This window comes from Python bivittatus, unplaced genomic scaffold (genome assembly GCF_059951505.1).
Source record: "Python bivittatus isolate LINGU-HERP-01145 unplaced genomic scaffold, Pbiv_v1 ctg000020_np1212, whole genome shotgun sequence".
Taxonomy (NCBI): Eukaryota; Metazoa; Chordata; class Lepidosauria; order Squamata; family Pythonidae; genus Python; species Python bivittatus.
The window spans coordinates 3,800,273-3,823,366 of NW_028277030.1; the positions used below are offsets into that span (position 1 = coordinate 3,800,273).

The 23,094-nt window shown below is 40.1% G+C and overlaps 1 protein-coding gene across 1 annotated transcript in view; it reads left to right on the forward strand.

Moving 5' to 3' along the window:
- The first annotated feature begins 630 nt into the window (after positions 1–630).
- ADGRF5 (adhesion G protein-coupled receptor F5) overlaps positions 631–23,094 on the forward strand; it is a 44,020-nt gene continuing 21,556 nt past the window's right edge. Inside the window, exons 1-7 of the mRNA XM_007426788.4 lie at positions 631–782; positions 12,679–12,799; positions 13,235–13,304; positions 16,208–16,363; positions 18,386–18,565; positions 21,035–21,153; positions 22,923–22,981. Coding sequence (XP_007426850.1) covers positions 12,695–12,799; positions 13,235–13,304; positions 16,208–16,363; positions 18,386–18,565; positions 21,035–21,153; positions 22,923–22,981 — 689 coding nt within the window. The 5' untranslated portion in view covers positions 631–782; positions 12,679–12,694. The remainder of the gene's footprint in view (positions 783–12,678; positions 12,800–13,234; positions 13,305–16,207; positions 16,364–18,385; positions 18,566–21,034; positions 21,154–22,922; positions 22,982–23,094) is intronic.

A 23,094-nucleotide genomic window follows, 5' to 3' on the forward strand; every position in this document is an offset into this window, starting at 1 on the left:
CAGTAATCATCTAAAGTGCAAAGGTCTGTCAGTTCAATTTCTGGTAGAGGGTTTCAACCCTGGTGAATGACACTTGGCTTCCTACCTCTGAGGAGTCCCAATAAGGATTCTTCCTGGTGGTCAATGTAAAAACACCACACAGGATATACACTGTTTAAAAATAGAGACATTTCCTTCGCTTCCAGCAAGGGTGGTGGTGGTAGAAAGGTGTTCAATATTTATATTATTGTGGGCAAGAATACTAATAATGTATTATCAGGATATTGACTATTTCCAATTAACATCAATAATCACCTTTTAATGTGAAGCAAGCTTTGTTATAGATGGAGTTGAAATGCATAAGCAAAATCAAAAGAATAGCAATAAACTTTACGTCCTCTGTTAAGTCTGTAGCTGCTCTCCAACCTCTAAAGTAAAAGCAATAAAAGATGACAATTGTCTTGATCTCTGCACATGCCAGAGGTAATGCCCATGGTAAGGATCCCTAATCCCTTCAGTTCAACTGAAAGGTTTTGATCAGGTGCTGGGAAGGACAGATCCTTGGTGGTATGAATGGCATCAGGAAACTCAGCGTTCTTGCTTTAGAGACAGTGACATTTCGTTTCTTCCATTGTTTAGATCTTGTCTGAGCAGCAACGCCCCATTCAGTTTCACGAACAGGCTATATTTGGTGTAACTTCCTTTCAGTCTGCAGCAAAACAAGGATTACAGCAGTGAACAGGAGAAGGGGTATACAACCACACCAGCTTTGCTTAGGAGAACTGACCAGGGCAAACTGGCAGGTAAGAAAGCTTCTGCACATAATCTGTGTATTTGGAAGAAAGGCACTATGTGGCGAGAGCGTTCTTGTTGTACCTCAAGAGCGCTCAGGTTTATACAGATAAGAACGGGACAAGTCTGAGCAGAAAATAAGAATGGATTCGGGATTTGTAGGAGATATGCACACTGAGAGCCCTCATCCATGAAATCAAGTTTGTAGGTCACTGTGAGGCTGACATCTGAGGACAAATCAATGGAGCGTATCTCTTCACAGACATCCAGAAACCAGAATTACACTGGAAATCAGCCATTTTGATAAATAGACAGCTGGATTAGTAAAGTAAGAAAGTAATATTCCCGAACCTTTCTCTGAATCTGAAATTTTATTACAACTTTTGATTTTTTTTTTAAAACGGGACTTTTTCTCTAGGTGTGCATGCATGTGTGCCTGTATATTAAATTAAAACTCCAGAATATTTGCAAGTTTTACTGCATTTGGCACTGCCTTTGGAATTATTGCTTAGATTGATTTGATCTCTCTTTTAAAAATATTCTTATCGGTAGTTCTTGCAGAATGTTGCAACCTAATTTCCTCCCAACTAACAGTGCAGCTTTATGGAATTTTACTCAGACATAAGCTTCCTTGGTTTCAGTGGGTCTTACGATGATTAACTACGCTTAGAACTGCAGCTGAAGTAATGTGTACAACTGCAGATTGAATAACTAAAATTTACTTATTCTAAATCTCATTTATGCTTACAACAAAGGCCATTGTGACTAAAAAAAGTTTCTCCTAAGCAGTATCCTAGAAATATATCTGTGGAGACAATGGTTTAGACATCTTTATAGAAATCCAGATGCTTTGCACTGGATGTGTTGATAGAAAGAATATTTCTTCTTGTCCCTGTGAGTCAAGGATAGACTTTTGTTAATCTTCAATGATCATCGACCCTAATCACATTTGGATGGCCACGTTACCTTTCCTACACCCCTGTAAAATAATTCCGTTGCACAGGCCAGGATTCTAGCTGAAAATTATCTGTGTTTTTATTGCAGAAAAAAATGAGAACAGTGACTGGGAAGGGAAGCCCAGTTATTACTTTTATAGTTCACTGACCATCCATTTAATTGCATATTTGTTCAACGAACTGGACAAGGATAAATGACTGTTTGGTATTGAAGGTTAACATTGTGTGAGACACTGGGAAGTCAGCCAGGTGAAACCAGAAGAATTGTGACTTATCACAAAAATATCTATTTCCTTTTGAGAAGCATCAACAGAAAGCCTTTCATTTTAGAAGCACAAGGCCTAAAATTAATAGCTTTTTCTCCCTACAGCTCTCAGTGTGTTTTCTGAGGGTTTGAGGACAATAGTTCTTTGCTATTGTTCTAGATACTAAACTGAGGCACCTCTCAGTACAAGAATCAGTACCATGTGAGAAGTCAGGGAAATAGGTATAAATATCATCAAACTAAAGTGGTAACATATGACAATGGATATCATACCAGAGATGGCACAGTATTAAGAATATCTCTGGGTCAGCTTTCTCTTTCCACAGTGGCAAACCAGATGCCAATGTGGACTGCAGGACTAATGGCACCCTCCTCTTCCTCAAATAATGGCAACGGGAGGCTTACTACTTTTAGGACTGGGATTCATTCCTTTAACCTCCATGAATTCACATTTGAAAGCTACTTAAAATGGGGATAATCATTTTCACTTGTGGCAGCAAATTCTATAGTTTTACTATGTAGTGTACATAAAGAATTCCCTCCCTCCCTCCCTTCTGTCCTGACATTGTCATTACTCAATGCCATTGAATGACACTGGTTCCTATGAGGGGCAAACAAACACAGTTTCTTCCTATTCCTTTTCCCTAAGCCATGCATACTTTCATATATATTATGTCCTCCATTATTAGTCCTTTTTTTTTATACTAAAAAATCGCAGATTCTGTAAACACCTATGAAAGAGCAGGTGTGTAACCTTACTGTTTTCCTGCCTTCACCTCATTCATCTGAGACCCAAGGAATCTTGGTGGCCCACTGGATATCACGTGGCCTGTTGCAACTGGTTTGTCATCAGCAAACCTTTCCTGAACACAGATGGCCTGGCCACAGTCGTCCATGCTCTGATAACTTCTTGTACAGATTCCTGCAGGGGCTTTATCTGGATCCATTCCTGAGGATGACATAGAGGCTGCAGCTAATGTTTGAAGGATCCTTTAGATGATTTTGGACTTCTATACTTAAAAACATTAATTATGATCTATGATGTGGGTAGGAAACTCTCTTCAAGACCTCATGGCTGGGAAAAAGGCATTATCTGGAATGAAGGACAAGGCCTTCTCTTTTGTAGTACAATGGCTTGAGAAAGCCCTTCCCCGCAGGATCAGACTGGCCCCTACACTGTTTGTTGTTCAGCAGTCCCAGGTGAATACTTGGTTTTCTATTTGAACACTTGGCTGTTCTTGAATGTCTCTCATGAAAATCTCTGCATTTATATTGTTCTGTTTTAATCCTGAACAGTTTTCTGCCCCATTTTTATTGTGTTTTATTTAAATAAGTAAATAAATCCCACCCCACCCCCAAAAGACTCCCATTCTTTGATCATTCTGGTTCTCCTTTTTTTGCATCTTTTCCAGCTTCATTATGCTTTTTCCAAGAGGGCACAGAAAATAGCTAAAGGTCAGTTTGCCCCTAACCTATCTAAAATCCCAGCATATCAGGTGATGCAAGAGAGTGGGCCTCTATGGGGTGATGCCTTCTTCTCCATAAAAGCCAACCCTTGCATTATCAGCTTCTCTGTGCATGGCTCCCATCTGTTCCTGCATGGACAAAGGCCGTTTAGCCAAAATGAAGTAGAAAGCCATTGCTTCCTACCTTGCTCCATGTGGACTTGCCATCCTGCCTTTTCCCTTAGTTGAAGAAAAGGTAGGATGGTTGAAAAGACTGAATATTACTCTGAGAGAAAAGGACACATCTTATATCAAAATATTTCCCAGCCTCAAATAAATAGGTCTTCTGTATCTTACTGTTTTGCTCTTTCATTGCTTGATCCTCACCTTTCTTTATCCAGCTACCTCTGCATTTGGAGCAGATACCATTGAAGAGGAAACTATATCTGTCATCTACTTCCTCACAATTACATCTCCCCATATCACTATGATTTCTTACATTATGTCATCACTATTTTCTAAACAAACTAAATATCTGTTCAATATTTCCATAGCATCCTTGAGATTATTGTTGTCAGCCACTCAGAGTTACGCTCTAAGGTGGGTGGCCATACAAATCTTTTAAATAAATAAATAAATAAATGCCCCCTGGGAACATGCTACTCTATCATTTTTTCTTTGAAGGTGGAAAAGAAAAGAGGAGCAGACATCAACTGCATTTCTGTTTAAATTTCTGGATGTAAGCATTAACAAGCATGGGAATAAGATGGAATATTTAGGCATCCAACATGACCGTAAGGTGAAACAGAAGGACCCTAAGTACCACTTTCTGAATCCAACCTTCCAGGAAGAAGACAAGCCATGAAACACACCCTTCTATGGCTTATCCAGGCAAAATTGCTTGTTAGTCTGATGTCAGTTTCAATTTAACCAGAAACTGTTTATAGAGTATAATTCTGTACATGGCTTGCTGCCACACTGGAGTTTTCAAGAAAGCATACTGCAGAAATACAAAGAAGGATTAATTAAAAATAAATAAATAAATACATGAAATACAACAGGGATACCAGACACAAGTGTATGGGAGACGTAAAGCTTATATGAGAGGATTTTTAATAAGGACTTGCAATGAATCAGGAACAAAAAAAGTAACAGATGGAAATCACAATTAGAAGAAAAACTAAAGGAATTAGAACAGTTTAATAAAAGTCCAGGTTAACAAGCACTGAAAGAGTTAAATAAAGATAAACTACACTTAGATTTATTGGAAATGGCAGAATTCCAAAAGAAGTTAAAATACGCCAGACAAAATCATTTTGAAAATGCAAGCAAAGCGGGGAAACCTCTGGCATATCAAATCAGAAAAGAAAAAGAAAGAAGGATAATAACAGCAGTACAGTAGAGAAAGAGAACAAACTGTTACACACAAGATGGGAAATAGCAGAAGAACTTGCAAATTTTTCCTGCAATATTCCAGGAACAAAATAGACAAAGGAAATTTGAAAACATATATTCAACACTCAGAGCTTAAAGAACTCATTGAAGAACTTAGACAAATGTTAAGCAAATTTAACAACAACAATGATTTATTAAATTTATATGCCCCCTGACTCCCAGTGACTCTGGGTGGTTTACAATTGTTAAAAACATTTAGCAATTAAACAAAACAAAACAAAAAACTCCCCCACAAAAAAACAGAACAAGACAGAAGAACAATGATGGCAAAGAAAACAAACCTGGAGGGGAATAAAAAGGAGGAAGGGGGAGTCAGTCGCCCCCACCAAAAGCCTGGACAAAGAGTCAGGCCTTTAGGGACCTTCAAAATACCAGCAGGATGGGGGCCATTCAAATTTTGGGGGGAACTTCATTCCAGAGGGCAAGTGCACTTGTGGGATCCTGATAGGTGGCATGGTTTAACTGGTGGAACCCAGAGTGTGCCAACCCTGCGAACTGGCCAGGCAGATGCTATAAGAGACAGCTGCGCCCTCAAATAACCACGTCCTAGGCCATGTAGGGCTTCGTAGGTAATGACCAGCACTTTGAATCATACCTGGAAGCAAACTGGTAACCAGCGCATCTTGCGAAGCAGAGGTGTTACATGGACATACCAAGGCATGCCCATTGCTGCTCCTGTCGCTGCATTCTGGACCAGCTGCAGCTTCTGGGTGGTCTTCAAGGGCAGCCCCATGTAGAGTGCATTGCAGTAGTTAAGCTGTGAGGTGACCAGGGCATGAGCAACTGTCTGAAGGGCAGAAATTTATAACAACTCAAGAGATTAAAGAAGCAATAAAGAAAATTAAAATTGGTAAGGTGAGCAGCCCAGATGGGCTGACAGCACTGTATTTCAAAAAGCTAGAAGAGGAACTAGCAGGACTCAAGAAGACATTATAACAAAAAACTCTTTGGCACTCTCTCCTGACTGCCATAGATTCTAAAGACACAACATTATTCTCGAAACTGGTAAATGACAATTTGGGTGAAAAAAGCAACATCTTAGAGGTTAGAGTGTCCAAAGAGGAAAGGGAGAACCATTATACTAAATTGTTTGCTCCCCATCCCACTCCAGTTAATTCCCCAATTAATCTAAAACTCTGTGACACTATGCCCTGGCCCCCTGTCTCTTTAAAAGAAATTGAATATCTGATCCTGGTGTTACCATCAGGCAAAGCCCCTGGAGAAGACTATATCCCTGGTGATTTATTAAAAGCGTATATTGTCTGGTGGAAGTCTATTGTGGCTAAACTTTTTAATAACATTAATTCTTCTGCCCAACTTTCCCAGGGTTGGAATACAAGCACAGTGATTCCGATATAAAAAAAAAGGTGATTGTAGTCACCCAGAGAACTATAGACCAATTAGGCTAATTAGTATCACAGCTAAAATTTATGCAAAACATCTAGCTAATAAATTAGAGGACTGGGTCATCGATAACAATATCCTTGCAGAGGAACAGGCAGGGTTTAGAGCAGGATATCAACAATTGATCATGGTTTTATATTGGATCATCTGATAAATAAGTATGTAAAACATGCCCACAGGAAACTGTATGTTGCCTTTGTGGATTTTCGTGCAGTTTTTGATTCTATTGATAGAAACAAACTATGGATTAAGCTAAATCAGTTGAATTTGGATAGAAGGTTATTAATTCTGATCATGGCTTTATATACAAATACTCAAATTCAGGTTAGGTTCACCACAGTAGGGCATCTGACAGATAATATCAAGACTTTTAAAGGGGTAAAACAAGGATGTGTGCTTGCACTGTTATTATTTAACCTATTTATTAATGATATTGTTCCAGCCCTGAATTTTTTTTCTAATAAAGGTGGGAAATAGGAATTTATCCCTATTACTTTGTGTAGATGATTTATTGCTTATATCCCATTCTCAGATAAACTTGTGCATACAGCTGAGAGCTTTGGATAGCTATTGCTCCTTAAATTGGCTAACTGTGAATGCGGAAAATCAAAGGTGGTGGTATTTGGAGAGAAAAGAAAAAGACACAAATGGAGAACTGGGAAAATAATATAGAGCAAGTTCTCTCTTACAAATACTTGGGCATCCTTTTTAATGCTTCAGGCAGATGACGCTCTCACTGTCAGGCCCAAAAAATAAAAACTGAGAAAGCTTTGGTAGGAATAATAACGTTCTGGTGTACAAGTGGTGATTGACAAATTCCTCCAATCCTAACTCTTTTAAAAACCAAGTTAGTTCCTTACTTTTTGTATGCAGTAGAGTTATGGGGCATTTCTACCCCTTATGAAATGGAATTCTTTCAAAACAAGCTCCTCAGAACTATTTTAGGTATACCCAATGGTATTCCTATCCCCTTTCTCTGTGCAGAAACTGGTATATACCCAGTTAAAGCTAGAATAATTGTAAGGGCATTTAATTATTGGGCTAGACTCCTTGAACTACCCAATCCCCAACTTATTAAGCAGTGCCTCCTGGAACAACTAGCAGAACCACTATTGAAGATGATGAATGAAATTGAAACAACAAAAACAATACCAAATACATGGGAGGAGGCATATATAACAATACAAAAAGAAGGGAATGACCTGAAGAAACCTCAGTCATATAAGACTAATTTCTTTACTGAATGTTGATTTCAAGATATTCACTATTGTATTAGGTAAATGCATGGGGAAGTACATTCCCAAAATTATACACAGAGATCAGACATGTTACATTCCAAAAAGGATGAAAGGCAACACCACATTTTTCATAAATGCAGTAGAATTCATCAACATTGAGAAAAAGAAGACAGCAGTAATATTTTTGGATGCAGAAAAAGCTTTTGACCATTTGGAACAGACTTTTTTCCTAGAGGCGGAGAAGAATTCAACACTTGGGTGGAGAGCATATACCAACAGCAATCAGCAAAGATTACAGGGAACGGAATATACTCCGGAAACTTTTCCATGAGCAGAGGCACAAGGCCAGGGTGTCCACACTCTCTATTATCATTTGTAATTGTGCTGGAAGTCTTGGTGAGCAAGATCGGAAAAGACAAACAAATAATCGAGATCAAAGTTCAAGGAGAGGAATACAAGATGAAATGTTACACAGCTGATATAACATTAACAGTTACAAAACCACAAAGCTCTATACAACAGTTGATGGAAGTAACCAAAGATTTTGGTTGCTTTTCCAGATACAAAATCAACAAAAAAACGTCCACAACCAAATAATAAAGCATTTAACTTCCAAGGAGAAAACAATGTGAAAAAAGAGACTGGTTGTGAGATAAGATCCAGTGAAATATTTAGGGCTTTACCTGACAGGATGCAATGAAGACATATTCAAAACAATTACAACAAATTATGGAAAGAAATAAAATAAGATCTTGAAAAGTGGAAAAACTTAAAACTTTCCTGTCTAGGACATATGACAACAATAAAAATGTATTACCCAAGATAAACTACTCAATTCAAATGTCACCAGTTCAAATCCCAGATAAAAAATTGCAAGATTAGCAAAGAACAATTAATATATTTACATGAGAAGAGTAAGTTTCAAAATTTTTCAAGACTTAAAGAGAGGTGGAATAGCTTTTCCCAACCTCAGATTGCATAATAGAGCAAGTTGTCTATCATAGATAAAAGAATGGATAAATTTTCCTAAAAGCAGAATATCAGCTATAGAAGGAGCGGGCTTTGCCAATGGACTTCACAGATGTACAGTATATGGTAAGACAAACAAAGGGAAACAAGAATCTGAAGGGACATATTATAAGACAAAATCTGTTAAAAATTTGGAATGCTTTAAAAGCAAGGATAAGTCCAACCATTTCACAATTAGCATCACCACCAAATGCTTTTTTATTTCAAAGACCATTACGATAAGAAAGATCCAGAGATCCACCACCCAGAGTCACCTCACAGTGAGATGGGCAGTGACAAATTTGAAATAAAAAATAAAATAAAATCTGATCACGTATGCCAATATGACACATCTTCTAATTTTATCTTATATTACTCTACAAAATTTTCCATGTAATATTTGTGTTCGTAATTTCTATGCATCTTTCTTTTTTCTCTCTTTCCTTTTTTTTTTTAAAAAAGAAAACTGTTAAGAAGTTAGAGACATAGCAAGTTTGCCCATTCACCCTGATCCATCTCCTTGTTTAACTCCTTGTAATGAAAAGTAGGAATATCCTTGAGGAACAGGAGGAAGAGGTAATGGTCAGATAAATGAAATCTGAGTCCGGGGCAGAAATGTAGTTTGAGTAAGTATCTCAGACATGGCCCTCCCTAGTTTTGTAACCATATAGTAAAAGTAGTATTAGCATTCATAATTCTGGCATCCTAGTCTGGTTTACCTTGAAGGGCTGACATCAACCTTGCAAGTTTGAATGCGCTTCCCCCTTCAGCCTCCAGGCACCAAGACAGGACCTCCATAGCATCCCTTAGTTGGCCTGGGGTGGAGATATAAAGCTGGGTATCATCAGTATACTTATGAGACTTCACCCCGTGCCTTCGGATAACCTCACCCAGCAGCTTCACGTAGATGTTAAACAGGAGACGAAAAAATACCAAACTGTGTGGCACCCCACAAAGCAGGGGGTGCAGTGTGGGACCTCTCCCATTCAAACAACACTGCCTGGAACCAGCCCCAGAGGAAGGAAGAGAACCAGCGCAATATGGTGCCACCCACATGCACTCTCCAGAGCTGTTCTAGAAGGATATCAAGTTTGATGGTATTGAAAGCCACTGAGAAGTCAAGAAGAGGAAGGATGGATGCACTACCCTCATCCCACTCTGCCATCCAAAAGTACAACCAATGCCATTCCCATCCGATAACCAGGCTTGAATCCAGACCAAAAGGGGTCTAGATAATTCACTTCAAACAGAATCCTGTGCAACCACCTTCTCAACAACCTTCCCTAAAAAGGGAAGGATGGAGGCTGGACAAAAATTGTCCTAAACTGTCTAGCAATGGCTTCTTGAAGAAGGGGTGAACCACCATCTCTTTAAGAGAAGGAGAACAACCCCTCCCAAGGGAGAATTTACCACTGCCAGCACCCAACCACATGTCATATCCTCGGTGGCCTTAGCCAGCCAGGATGGACATGGATCTAATATACAGCTCACAGTCCTGAGGACCCTATCTGCTTCCTCAGCTCCAGCAGGATCAAACTCCTCCCAGATAACTGAGCAAGACTGTGACGCAGTTATCTCCACAGGACCTGTTCTAAAGCGGGACTCTAACTGGGAGCAGATCCAAGTGATTTTGTCCAACAGATGCCCAGCATGTTCTCAGCCATGAAGGCCACTAGTTGACCTTTGCTAGACACATTCTTTCAACCAACAATTGTTTGATGGAGAAAAAAGATCAAAATATTCTGCCTTGAGCTCCCCTGGCAAAAGCAGGCAATAATAAACAGTAATAAATAATAAATACATGGCATTCCAAAAGGACAAAGGAAAGTTCCCTGGCTTCTCTCAACTGGCCGTAGAAAATAAAGACTGCTGCTGATTCTTAGGAACTTACTTAGGGACTTGGGCCAGTAACTTATTAATCAACCTTCCCGGTAGGGTTCTGAGGATAAAAGTTTATAAGTTGAACAATGGTGCATGTTGTATTATGTAGTTATGTTGCCCTAAACTTGGAAGGTTTGAGTCAAGTTAATAAAAAAGTGATTGTGTTCATGTTGTGAGCTAAGCCATGGCATACTTTATTTGGTTTTGCTTTATTGTGTTGCACGTAAGATCTAGATAGTTGAAAAACAGATGTTCTTGCTTTTTAAAAATCACAGAAAACATTGGGCTATTGAATAAATCTGAAACATACATGTAGATGGTGCTATGAAAGATAATTCAGGATTCTTTTTTGTTTGTCTGTTAATAAAACACTTGCTCAGGAAGATTCAGAAGCAGTGTAGTAGTACTTTTAAGATTAATACATTTTATTGCAAGGCACAAGCTTTCAGGAGCTGTAGCTCACTTCATCACATGCGTGGAGTGGCTTAAGTGATGTGGGATTTAAATACATTGGGATAAGGCAGAAGGGGAAGACAGGATAGTTATGCAGAGGAAGGTTTCATGGAGGAGAGAATACGGGTACCTTATCAACTAACAAATATAATGTGCTAAAAATCTCATGTGTGTACTTGTTGGGGCCCATGATGATGTTGTTGGTATAGATGTGGGGGCAGAATAGATACCTGGGTTTTTGGCAGGGTCCAGTTCCCATGTTAGCATCGTTGTCCTGTTGCTTCTTGTTGCTTGTGACAGTCTGCTTCAGGCTGGGGTATTGACTGTATGCAAATAAGGGCCTGCCAGCCAGTGCTTGAGAAAGTGCAGGATCATTGTCCAGTATAGGCTGAAATGTATTCATAATGCATTTGAGTGGCTTGAGCTGTGAGCTGTAGGTGACAACCAGTGGTGTTCTGTTGTTCTGTTTTTGTGGTCTGTCTTTTAATAGGTCGTTCCTGAGACTCAGTCTGGCTCTGCTGATTTGCTCAGGAAGAGCAGGCCTGGCCTATTTTTAAAATTGGGTTTGATTAATTAAAATATTTCATGTCTAAAGACTCCTGGAAGTTTCCAGGTACCTAAGCAGTCAGTCATTTTATTTCAGTCATTGACCAGCAAAGCAGACCTAATCTATGTATCTGGCCATTAACGTGGGTTTATTAAAAGATATTTGGGCACAAGATAACTAAAGTAACAGTTAGGAGGAACTAAACTACAAGCAGCAAAAGCTTCAAGAAAAAGGAACGCAGGTAACCACTGGGGACATGCCAATGAGCATCAGCTGAACAGAGTACTGTAAGTTAGTCCCATTTTTCTTTTAAATTTGAGGCACTGATTTCTGATCTGGTCAGTTTCCAGGCCAACTTCAGTTAGAAATCCAGAAATGTGCTAGATTGGATGTAGGAGGCAGGAGAGGATTTAATATTTAGACATGTTGAGAAGGACACCAGAGGGCAAAAGGTGTTGCTGACTCTCTGGGACTAGAGGAAATTTACTTGCAGACCAACACTTGACTATGCATTGTGAACTGAACATCTTGTATAATTCATCTCTTTATTCTGTGTCTGGAGAGCCAGTCTGGTGTAGTGGTTAATGCATCAGGCTAGAAACCGGGAGCCTGTGTGCTCTAGTCCTGCCTGGGGCACGAAGCCAGCTGGGTGACCTTGGGCCAGTCCCTCTCTCTCAGACCTAGGAAGAAGGATGCAAGGGCAAACCAATTCCGAAAATCTTGCCAAGAAAACCACAGGGATTTGCCTAGGCAGTCGCCAGGAGTCAATGCTAACTCAAAGGCACAAAACAGAATTATAATCTACGGCTGAGTGTTTTTCTGTTCATAGAGGGCTACCAAATCTGGGCTGCAAAAATCAAGATGACTGCTAGAATCAGAGCTTCTGAATCTCTTTGCTGCTGTTGAGTTGTAACTGGACTTTTGCAGCCCAAATCTGGTAGCCCTAGTTAATGTATCTTTGAAAAAGATATCGCTTTAGCATAATTGTATAAATTTCACTTCAAACCTTGTCTATATTTTCCAAGTCAGGTACACTAGTTGCAAGGCAACTCTCAATCTAAAAACTGTTAAATTTTTGGACTTTAAAATATCTCTTTTTTGTCATCCTCACCCACAACCCCAAAATCTTTTCAAAAAGATAGATACAGTTTCACAATAAAAAAGTAAGTTTAATTCCTCTGGGTTGACTTTGGTCAAAGAACAAAGTGTTTCTTTTTTTGTGAACATAAATAAAACTTGTTTTCCTTTGGTGCAGCAACCAAACACAGGAAATGATGCTGTTTTGGAGGATAGCCATATTCAGTGCTCTCATGAGGGTGTACACTTCTTCCCAGATTTCGTGGGACTTCAGTTTGGGCTCCTTCATCTATTCACCTGTGAGTACTTTCAACGTTCATACCTGCACCGGCGGAGGATCAAGTCCTACACATGATGTAGTAGCTCGGAATTCTGACTATCTGTAGTTCCGCATATCTAGAGGCTACAATAAGAGAAGGTGATGGGTGGCAGTGAGTCTCCAAGGAGCAGCCTGGGATATCACAGCTCAGCTTCTCCTTGTTTTTACATCTTTCCAAAACTGTTGAGGGGATCACGTGGCCAATATCTTTTTCAGCACAATTGGGAATACTAGAAAGTTCCATTCTTTTGAGGGTTTGCTAACCCCAGAAATCAGTGTCATAGAAGTGTTGCCGCCTCTGAAATTCCAGGCGATTGATTCACCAGGAATGAATGTTTACGGTTCTTCTTGAAAACCCTTCCCCCAATGCATGACTCCCTCTCTTCTTACAAAGGGGAAAATGCCTGTTTTTCAGATTCACAGCAAGTGGGGCAAAACAGAGGACAACACCACACAACTAGAGTTACACAGGCAAAAGCGCCAGGGTAGGTGGATATCTTTTAATGTCTTTTGCTTGCAGATAGAAGCTTCATCCTTGGATACACTGTCGGTTTGCACAATCACTTTGCTTTTGGTGGATAATCTGATTTCTGCCTTGCTTGCTCTCTGCACGTGAGCAGAAGCTACCAGCCTCATCTCCCCAGATGGATGGCCCTCTAATCAAAAGCATCTTGCAACCTCATGGAAACTGGCCCCTCACCAGGTGCACTAATCCAGTGTAGATGCCCCAAAGCTTCCCTGCTTCACCACTGTGTGGAGGCAATCAGAGGAAAATGAGTGATGAAGCTGGGGGAGAGTGGCTGCTTTTCTTCTTTTTGTATATTTTTAATTATATTTAAACTGTTTTAACTAATTAAATAAACAGCTCATTTTTTAAAAAGTAATAAATTCATCATGCTATACTATTTATTCATTTAAGCCGATTAAATGCTAGCTGTTAGTAGAAAGGTGTTATATATATCGGGGTACAATATCTGGGCTGCAGAAAACCAGACATCTACCGGATGGCAGCAATGAGATATCAACAATTCTGTATTTCTACAGGCCAGGTACAGAGGCCCTAATGTGTCTTAAATAAACACTGAATAAAGATACAGGTAGTCCTCACTTACCAACTGCAATTGGGACTGACAACTCTGTTGCTAAGCGGTGCAGTCGTAAAGTGAAATGTCATGTGACCACTCCCAACTTACAACATCAGTTCTGGCTGTGGTTGTGAAGCAAATCATGTGTGGTCATTAAGTGTGTAACCACGACTTGTGACTTCCTGTCAACCTTCCCATTGACTTTGCTTGTTGGAAGCCAGCTGTGAAGGTCACAAATGGCAATCACATGACTGAGGGATGCTGCAATAGTCATAAATGCATGCCAGTTGCCAAGTGCCTGAATTGTGATCACATGACCATGGGGACGCTGAGATGGCCACAACTTTGAGGACCAGTTGTAAGTCTCCTTTTTCAGTGCCGTTGTAACTTTGAACGGTCGCTGAACAAGTAGTGGGTAAGTGAGGATTACCTGTATTTGTGTTGTTCTACATTCTTGGCTTCTGGTAAAGAAGGAGGCCAAATGTGATTGCCTCCACAATAGTGATGGAAGTGCCATTTTAGGTCCTTTTCTCACCCTTTAGTTTTCTTGATAGGTAGGGTAGGGATGTCCAACTTTTCTTGTTGATGGGCACATCAACATTTGCAATGTTAAAGCACATTGCTATGGGGACAGAGGGCTTGCCTGTTCACAAAAGGATGGCAATAGAGGGGTGGCCAGTCCCAAGGAAACTGGGAAGAACATCCCAAAGTCATCAAGGAAGGTGTCAGTGGGATCATTACTGCATGGGCATCATACTGGGGGCTGCAGAGATAGGATATAGGGCAACTCGAGTACGCCAGTGCTTTTTGTGGTAAGGATATAACATGCTAAATGGAGATACAGGTAGTCCTTGAGTTACAACTGCAACTGGGACTGGGATTGCCATTGCTAAGCAAAGTGTTCATAAAGTGGGATGTCATGTGACTGCATTGCTTAGTAATGGCAATCCAGGCAGTCCTGGTTGTTGTTGTAACCCATGATGTGTGGGTCGTTAAGCAGGAAGTGGAGGGAATTCCAGGCAAGGAGCGCGGGGGTGCTGCAGGGGGGTGGGGGAAGCCCTGGGAGGTCTGGCGCAGGCTGCGCATGAGTTAGGGGAGGGTGCACACGAGTTAGGGGTGCTATGGTATGGCGTGAGCTTAGGAAGGCCAGGGAAGGAAGTGAGCTGGTGGGTGCATACATGTGAGCAATCACAGGGAGGCCATGGAAAGAGGGTGTGGGGTGCATGCATGTGAATGTGCAATCACAGGAAGGCCAGGGTAAGAGGGTGCAGGGTGTGTGCGCGCGTATGTGCAAGCAAAGGGGGAAGGAGGGCACAGTGTGTGCAAATAAAGAAAGGCCGGGTGGTGAGACTTACCCGAGTGACTTGTGACCTTCCATGCCAACTTCCCCATTGACTTTGCTTGTGGGAACCCGGCAGGGAAGGTTGCAAATGGAAATCATGTGATCGTGGAGTCCTGCAATCAGCCATAAGTGCGAGCTGATTGCCAAATGCCCAAATTTTGTTCACGTGATTGTGGGGGTGCTACAATGGTCAGAACTTTGAGTACTGGTAGTAAGTCCCTTCGTTCAGTGTCGTTATAACTTCAAATGGTCGCTGAAGGAATGGTCATAACTCAAGGACTACCTGTATATATCAGCATGGAAAAAGCTGCAACTAGCTAAGATAACTAGTAACCAAAAAACTTACTAACGGCAAATTAACACAATCTTTGCATGGGCTCTGCACACATCTGGATCCCCAAGTCTGTGACAAAACCATTCCATTAAGGCCTTGCAAAAAGCCAGCGGAGTCGGGGCCAATCTAATCTCTGGGGGGATGATGTTCCAAAGGGTGGGAACCATGACAGAAAAGGCTCTTTTCCTGGGTCCCGCCACATGACACTCTTTCATGGAAAGGACCTGTAACATGCCTCTCCTGCTGGTCCTGATGGGATGGGTAGATGTAACCAGCGAGAGGTGATCCCTCAAATAACCCAGCCTGATGCCATGAAGGGCTTTATAGGTCATTACCAGCACCTTGAATTGAACCCGGAAGCATATTGACAACCAATGCAGCTTGCAGAGCAGAGGTATAACATGCGCTGATTGAGGAGTGCAAATAACTGCCCACATTGCTACATTCTGTACCAGCTGTAGCTTACAAAACAGTTGACAAAGATATGCTCATTGTGAGAGATTTTCTGACTCCTGGGCCTGAGGCTTTCTGACATGGACAGTCATTGAGAAGAAGATAGCAGGACTTGGCTGAGTCACTCTAATGACAGAATTAATTATGACAGATCACTTCTTTCCCCCTTGTTAGACTTTTCACCAGAATACTCGATTGCAGTTGAGATAAACTTTGTGGATGCCTCACTCCAGGAGGACCTCAGAAGTTTTCTCAGAAACCTTAGTCTCCCAGTTTCGGTCAAAATCCCTGATTCAGATGTAAGCATTTCACATATTAATATTACTACAGGTAAGTAGTCCATCATTTACTACCAACATTTGCTTTCTCTATTTTTAATTTAATTTTTGGTTTTTTGGGGGGGAGGTATGTTAAAAATAAGCAGCTGGCTGAAAGATAAATGTATTTATTCTTCACCCCCAAATTTGTCTGGCTATATGTAAATGCAAAAAATATGCACATCTTTGTGACATGCTTAAGACATGTGAGGGGAATGAGGGTTGCTAGATCCGTGGTACAAAACTTGAAACCAGCAGTTCTTAAATGTTTTGGTCTCAGTACTCTTTTACATTCTTAAAAATTATTGAGGACCCCAAAGAGCTTTGGTTTATGTGGGTTTATTTATTCATTCATTTAAAAATAACAATAATAAACTCATTACATGTTAACACAACTAACCCTAACCCTAAAACTGAGTTAAATTCTGAAAACACACATATTTATACCCTAAACCTGCTACTTTAGAAAATTCTAGAAAACACAAGAAAACACGAGCACACATTCCATTAGCCATCAGAGTGATGACTTCATCACCTGTCATGTAGCCCCTGGAAAACTCCATTCTACACTTATAAGAATAGAAATAAAAAAGTCAAATAACATTTCAGTATTATTATAAAAATAGTTTTGAGTTTGCAGGGCCCACTGAAAGGGATTGAGGGACCCCCAGGGGTCCACAGACCACACTTTGAGAACTGCTGTTCTAAACAATCAGTAAATATTAGGCCACAAAGACTTAGCATTTTACCTATCTCTTTGCTGTCACCTAGCCAGATTTTGGCAGCCCCTGTCCAGGAGCCAAGGGCATGACCATATGTTTAAGCAGTAGCTTCCAAGAGACTTCTCCATTCTTCTTTTTTTTTTTTAAATCACCTTCTATAAACATTTGCTGATGCCTGACAGCTCTTCTAATATGCAAAAAGGAAGTCTGCTGGGAACACAAGAGCCTCTACAGTAGATGGTGGCTCCTTGTGGTTCAAGCTAATGGAATTGATTGTTCTCATGTTCCAGGAAGCTGTAGCACTCTCTGTTCACTTAGTTCCTTTCCGCTTTAATGTCTTGATCAGAGGTTGTAGGGTGAATTTCTTTTGGATGTCATAAAAGTGCAATCAGAACTGAAACGTATTTGGGAGAGCTAATATAGCAGGAAACACTAAAGTATTTACAGAAGATTAGCAACACTTCCTGCAACAGATAAAATTCTGTGGAGCAATCTGGTTTATTAAAACAATACTACATTTATTCGTTTAATGTACTTAAACATTTGTCCTCCCTGTTTCTCAACATATTGTTCTAATCCAGTGGAGAAATGTGGGCTATCAAATTTGGACTAGAACATGTAGAGTTTTGCAGCTTAGATTGGGTAGTTCTGCTATTGGTTTAAAAATATTGTAGAGTGTTCAGAAAAGATTTACACAACGCTTCTTTGTTCTAAGAATGAAATCTGCAATGGATTCTCTATCTGAGAGGGGGTGCAGGGAGAGTTCAGCGAGGCAGTCGGGCTCTGTTAGAGTCTTTACTTGCAGACATTTAGGCTGCTTTGCTAAGAATCACTTTATACCTGAAAAATGAGATGACCGGAAGCCCTTGGTCAAACTGGGTGAGGACTTACGTTCCTCTTGACATTTGGAACATGCACAAAGTAGTCTGTAGTGTTTGAATGTTGCACACTGAAATTAGTAATATCTAATGTAATCATTTAACTTTTAATGTGTGTTAGAGAAATTGGGACTAAGAAACCCAGCACATCACCTTTGCTATTGCAGACCTGACTGATCATTTTGTGACTTTTCCAATATATTTTATGACTGCACAAAAGCACTTGTGAGGTTACAAAAGGGATGGCAGATATTATTCAGTTGTAGCTGATCAATATTCAAAAAGTGTTTAGGGTTTAGGCTCTTGGATTTTCAACCTTCCAAGTTTGTATGTGGTTTGAATCATGCATACAGAGTAAACGTAATCAATGAACTGAACAACACCAGCAAGATACAATGACTACAAAGTCTTTTTTTTTATGTTTTCTCACATTAGTGTGCAACTCAACTGGCACTAATCATTCTCATTGTTTCTGTGAACCTGATTATGGATGGTCTGCCAAGATCTGCGAAGCATATCCTGTCTGCCATAATACAACAGCTGCAGTGGGAAAGAGCTGCAACTGTATTGCGCAGCTTCCTCCTCAAGGGACCTTTTGTCAACTTCAATCAGAAGGTAAGAGAAGGTGGCAAATGATGATGAATGATGGGTTATGGGCAGCAGCAATTCATTCATGAGAAAATGATTTCTGGTAGGTAATCTGCCAAATGGAAGCTTAAATTATTTTCAACTCAGGAAGTTCTAATTGAGTCTTACGTGTTCTGCCGTAGCAGCTTTCCACCTTTTCAGGTCAGGGTTCTCCCATGAATCCTAAAAGGAACATAGCACCCACATGAATTTTTTTTAGAGTATATGTGTCTTTATTTTAGATCTCTTAAAAAATGTTTCCAGTGTCCCACTCATAGCAGATCTGATCTGATCTGATCTGATCTGATCCGATCCGATCCGATCCGATCAGATCCAATCAGATCAGATCCGATCAGATCAGAAGAAAGAAAGCTCAGGGAAATCAGCATTCACCATTCTCTGCACTTTTTTCCTCAACAAAGATAATGGCAGGGAATATATAGAGGTTATTTGTGGGGCAGCCTCTTCCTTAGAGTATCTGCCTGTCCTATGAGATTGGATAGGGTAGCCATGCTCCAGGTACCTTCCCTGAAACCTTCCCACCTAGTAGGACCTCAGAAGCATGTCTTTTCCGTGGAACACCCTCCCTCTGGTGATTTGGCAGGCCCCTACCCTTTTAGCCTTCAGGAAGGCCATCAAGACCTGGCTTATTACCCAGGTGCTGGGGTAGAGTGAGGATGTCTGGAATTGGTTGTGGGGCATGCCAAGGGGATAACTGAGGTGCTGGGTTTTGTTTGGGTTTTATGGTTTTATGTTTTTTTCATTTTTTATAATCCTGGGTTTTGCTGTGGATAAGAGCTGCCCAGAATTGTGTTTTTAGATGGGCAGCCATACAAATCTTTTAAATCAAGAGAGAGAGAGAGAAACCAGCTCATCTAAATCTACTTGCTGGGTTGGTTTGGGTTTGATAGGATTTAAGACCCAAGAGATCCCCAGCCTTCACTCCTCAAGCCTCGCTGCCATAGCCCTTAAGGAATAGGAAATAAAAGGCTGGTGGAGAATGGTAGAAAGGATTGGGTGTTGTTTGTTGGGAAAGGAACGTGTCACATTTGGCCAGAAAGTTATGGTTTTCCCATCAACCCCATTAAGCTTCCCTGCCTGTTTTCTGTTGTTGCTTTTTAATCTCTTCCTTCAGACTATAAGCTCCTTGCCCCCAAACTTTAATCTTTCACATATTAAAGTCCTTCTCTTCTTTTCGTGTACCATTATTTTTTTAAATCTCTCCTCTTTATAAACCTTTATCAAATAAAAATGGTGATGGCATAATGGGTGCAAATTGAGACAGATCAGTGACCTAACAATTTTGTTTCGTAACTCTAAAAACCTCACCCTGTATTATGTTGGGGAAGGAAGAATCCTCTGAAGTACAACTTACAGCATCCCTCAACATTTAGAGGACCATGGACTCCCTGCCCCTGTATTTTACACTGCTGCTATTGATGTAAACTTGGCCAATTCTTCACTTTCTGGAGTCTGTCAAATGTCACCTAAATAATTTTTGTCTTCTATAACCTATTCAATCAAACAAAATAATGTAATTTCAGATCAGAAAGTCAGATTTTTAACATCATCCTATGCTTTGCAAAATTTGAAAAACCTGCTTAATTGTGCAGCTGCATCAACTATACTTTGATTCCACAAAGCCTAAATCCCCAATGTGGGGATGGTGCATTGCTTGGTGTTTGCCGAGCTCTCTGCTACATCTAGTTGTACTGGTTTAGAATATTTTGATTTTAAGAAATGAGTGGGAAGTTAGCATGCAGCAAATCAGAGCATCGGCCCCAAGCATTAGCTGTGTTTCTCATGTCTATGCTCCCCATATAGAAACCAGAGGCACTCTTAGAAAATAAAAGACTGGATAGCTGCAGCCTTCTGGTAAATGGGTCCTTTATGATTAGCCATATCCACCACCGCAACTATTCTGGGAGAGGGCCTATGACATCCCATCAACAGTCTCAGTATGCCCACTGATTCCCAAGCATGGCGACCTTAGCTTGGTTTCTCTTCCAGACTAGTATATATAATCCGCACTACCTAAAAGTTGTCCTTTCACAAAAGGGTCCCTTCTGTGTCATTTCACGTTGTTTGTGCTCTGTTCCCATCCTCCTTATTTCTAGTTATTTTCCATTTAATCTCTCTTTTTTAAACTTTTGTTATGTTACTGCTCCTACTCCAGTCCTAATATTTTAACCCCTCTGTTGTACTTGCTGTTCCATTTGCTCACACTGCCAATTTCATATTATTAGACCCATCTCTTCTTCTTTTCTCTATGGTATCATGCAAGCCCCAGTTACAGCATACATAACAAAATTAATGGAGATTTTAAATGAATGGAATATTAAGAAGTGAGGGCTAAATGCAAGCGTTTAGCCAAGATTGAGTTTTACTATTAAATAATCCTATATTTTCAAATCTTTATTTTAGCTACTAATAAGATTGTCTTCTTTTCTACCACAGATATTCCTTCAGTGCTCATAACAAAAATGTCTGTCCGACTTAATCTGCCCTTTGAGAATGCTCTGTGGGATCCATCCTCTGCGTTATTCAAACAATATAAACACGATCTTGAGAAGGCAGTAAGTCTGAGCTGGTTCTTAAGCTAAAACATGACTGAGATATTTTAAAAAATCTTTTTACTGAGCTGAAGAGGATTTCTTTTGAAGGTGTGTACTGTAGATATTTGAGCTGATTAAAACAAATGCAAGTCCAGTCTAATCTGGATGTAATGTAAAGCCACTAAACTCAAGGTACTGCCAATGGCTTGTGACTTGGTATCCTTTCTTAGTGCCTCAGCTGTAAACCCCTAACTGAAGCCATCAAAATAAGCTCTCCATAGGCATATCATATGGCACAATTTTCACTCCATGTCCACTTACAATCTGTCACAAAATAATTTGAATCTGACTTTGGATTATTTTCACTTTGGGTTGCTCAGAACAGGCCAAGAATTCCATAAACCAATCTGTTCTCCTTCCAGATGAACAATAGGAGGATTAAAAATTGGTACTGAAATAGCCCCTGAACTGCCACAGCTCCTGGAGCAACAAACATGTGGCCTTCTTCCATAACAGTGGCTGTTGTCTTTTTATTGTGGCAAATGTACACAACTGCACCAAAAGTGTGAAGAGGGTCTCTAGCTATTTTCTTTTGTGTGTAGCTGGGGATGGAGCTGATGTTTTAAATGGCCTATGAAGGATGCAGTATTTTTATGGGACTGATAGTATCAAGCTTACAAGAACAGCAACACCTTTTTTTAAAAATTGAAACACCTAAGTAACAGAAGGAAATAAATGATTGCAGATATATGCAGGTCCTTAACTCCTAATGTGTAAGATAATACATTCATATATTCAGCTAGGGAAGGCCTGGCAATAGCATGGTGGAAGAGTAGAAGAAACATTCCCTGTGCAATATGCAGTTTTCAACCTGGATGAGAGACCCTGTTTGCATGGAGGTTCACCTTGTTGGGAATCCTTTAATCTGAATTTTTGCAGTGAGCATAGGGTTTGATTCAGTGTCCTAAATGGGCCCTTCCAACTTGATGATTTTATGATTATTCTCCCCATTTTAAGGAGAACAAGAACAAATTGGGCTTTGCTGCTATTATGTCCTCATGTGGCTCATTAGAGATTTTCCATAGTGGGGACATCACATTGTTCTTCCGCTGCGCTATTTTAGAACTGAGCACACACATTGCTGACATCCAAGAGAAACCACAGACACAGTTGTATTGGACCCTATAACCCAGATATTTTGAAGCCTGAGAACTGTTCATATAAAGAGCTCTATTTCATCTTCTTATGACAGGAATGAATGGACTTGGATTGGATTAAACTCTGGCTTTGGATGAAGATGCAGGTTAACAAATCCATAGAACCCTAGTCACACAGATTTTCTGTGTAAAGGTTTTTGTAGGATTTAGAACTTTGAGGCAGACTTGATAGGGATTTACTGTTATTAATTTATTAAGGGCTTATCTTACTTTTTCTTCAGCAGCCAGCTTAATTTCATTTAAGTATATTACTTGAGTGAACAGTTAAACCAACATTCCCTTATCTAATACCTTTCAGATGTTTTGGATAACAGTGCCCTTAGCTGGTTACCATGCTGATTGGGAGTTATAGGTATTGTAATCCAACATATCTAGAGGAAACTCTCTTCATCCAGCTTTAAAGGGTTATTTCCATGTTGGATTTGACAAAGAATCCTTAGCCCATAAGATCAGGACTGTGACAATAATTACATTCTTTGATGCTTCATGGAAGGAAGTAGGCATGTCTGTAGGTGAAATAATATGGCCTTAATTGTCAATAAATACTCTGTAAAATATATTGCTTTTTTTCAGTTTACTGCGGGCTATTCAACCTTACCGGGTTTCATAAATGTAACAGTTACAGGATTCAGGTATGAAAATGTTTTCATTTCACTTGAAAAGATTAGAGGAGGAAATGATTTGCTTTGATCTTTGCACATTGATCTAACTGATAAATGCTAAGCATAAAATTAAGATCAGTTTC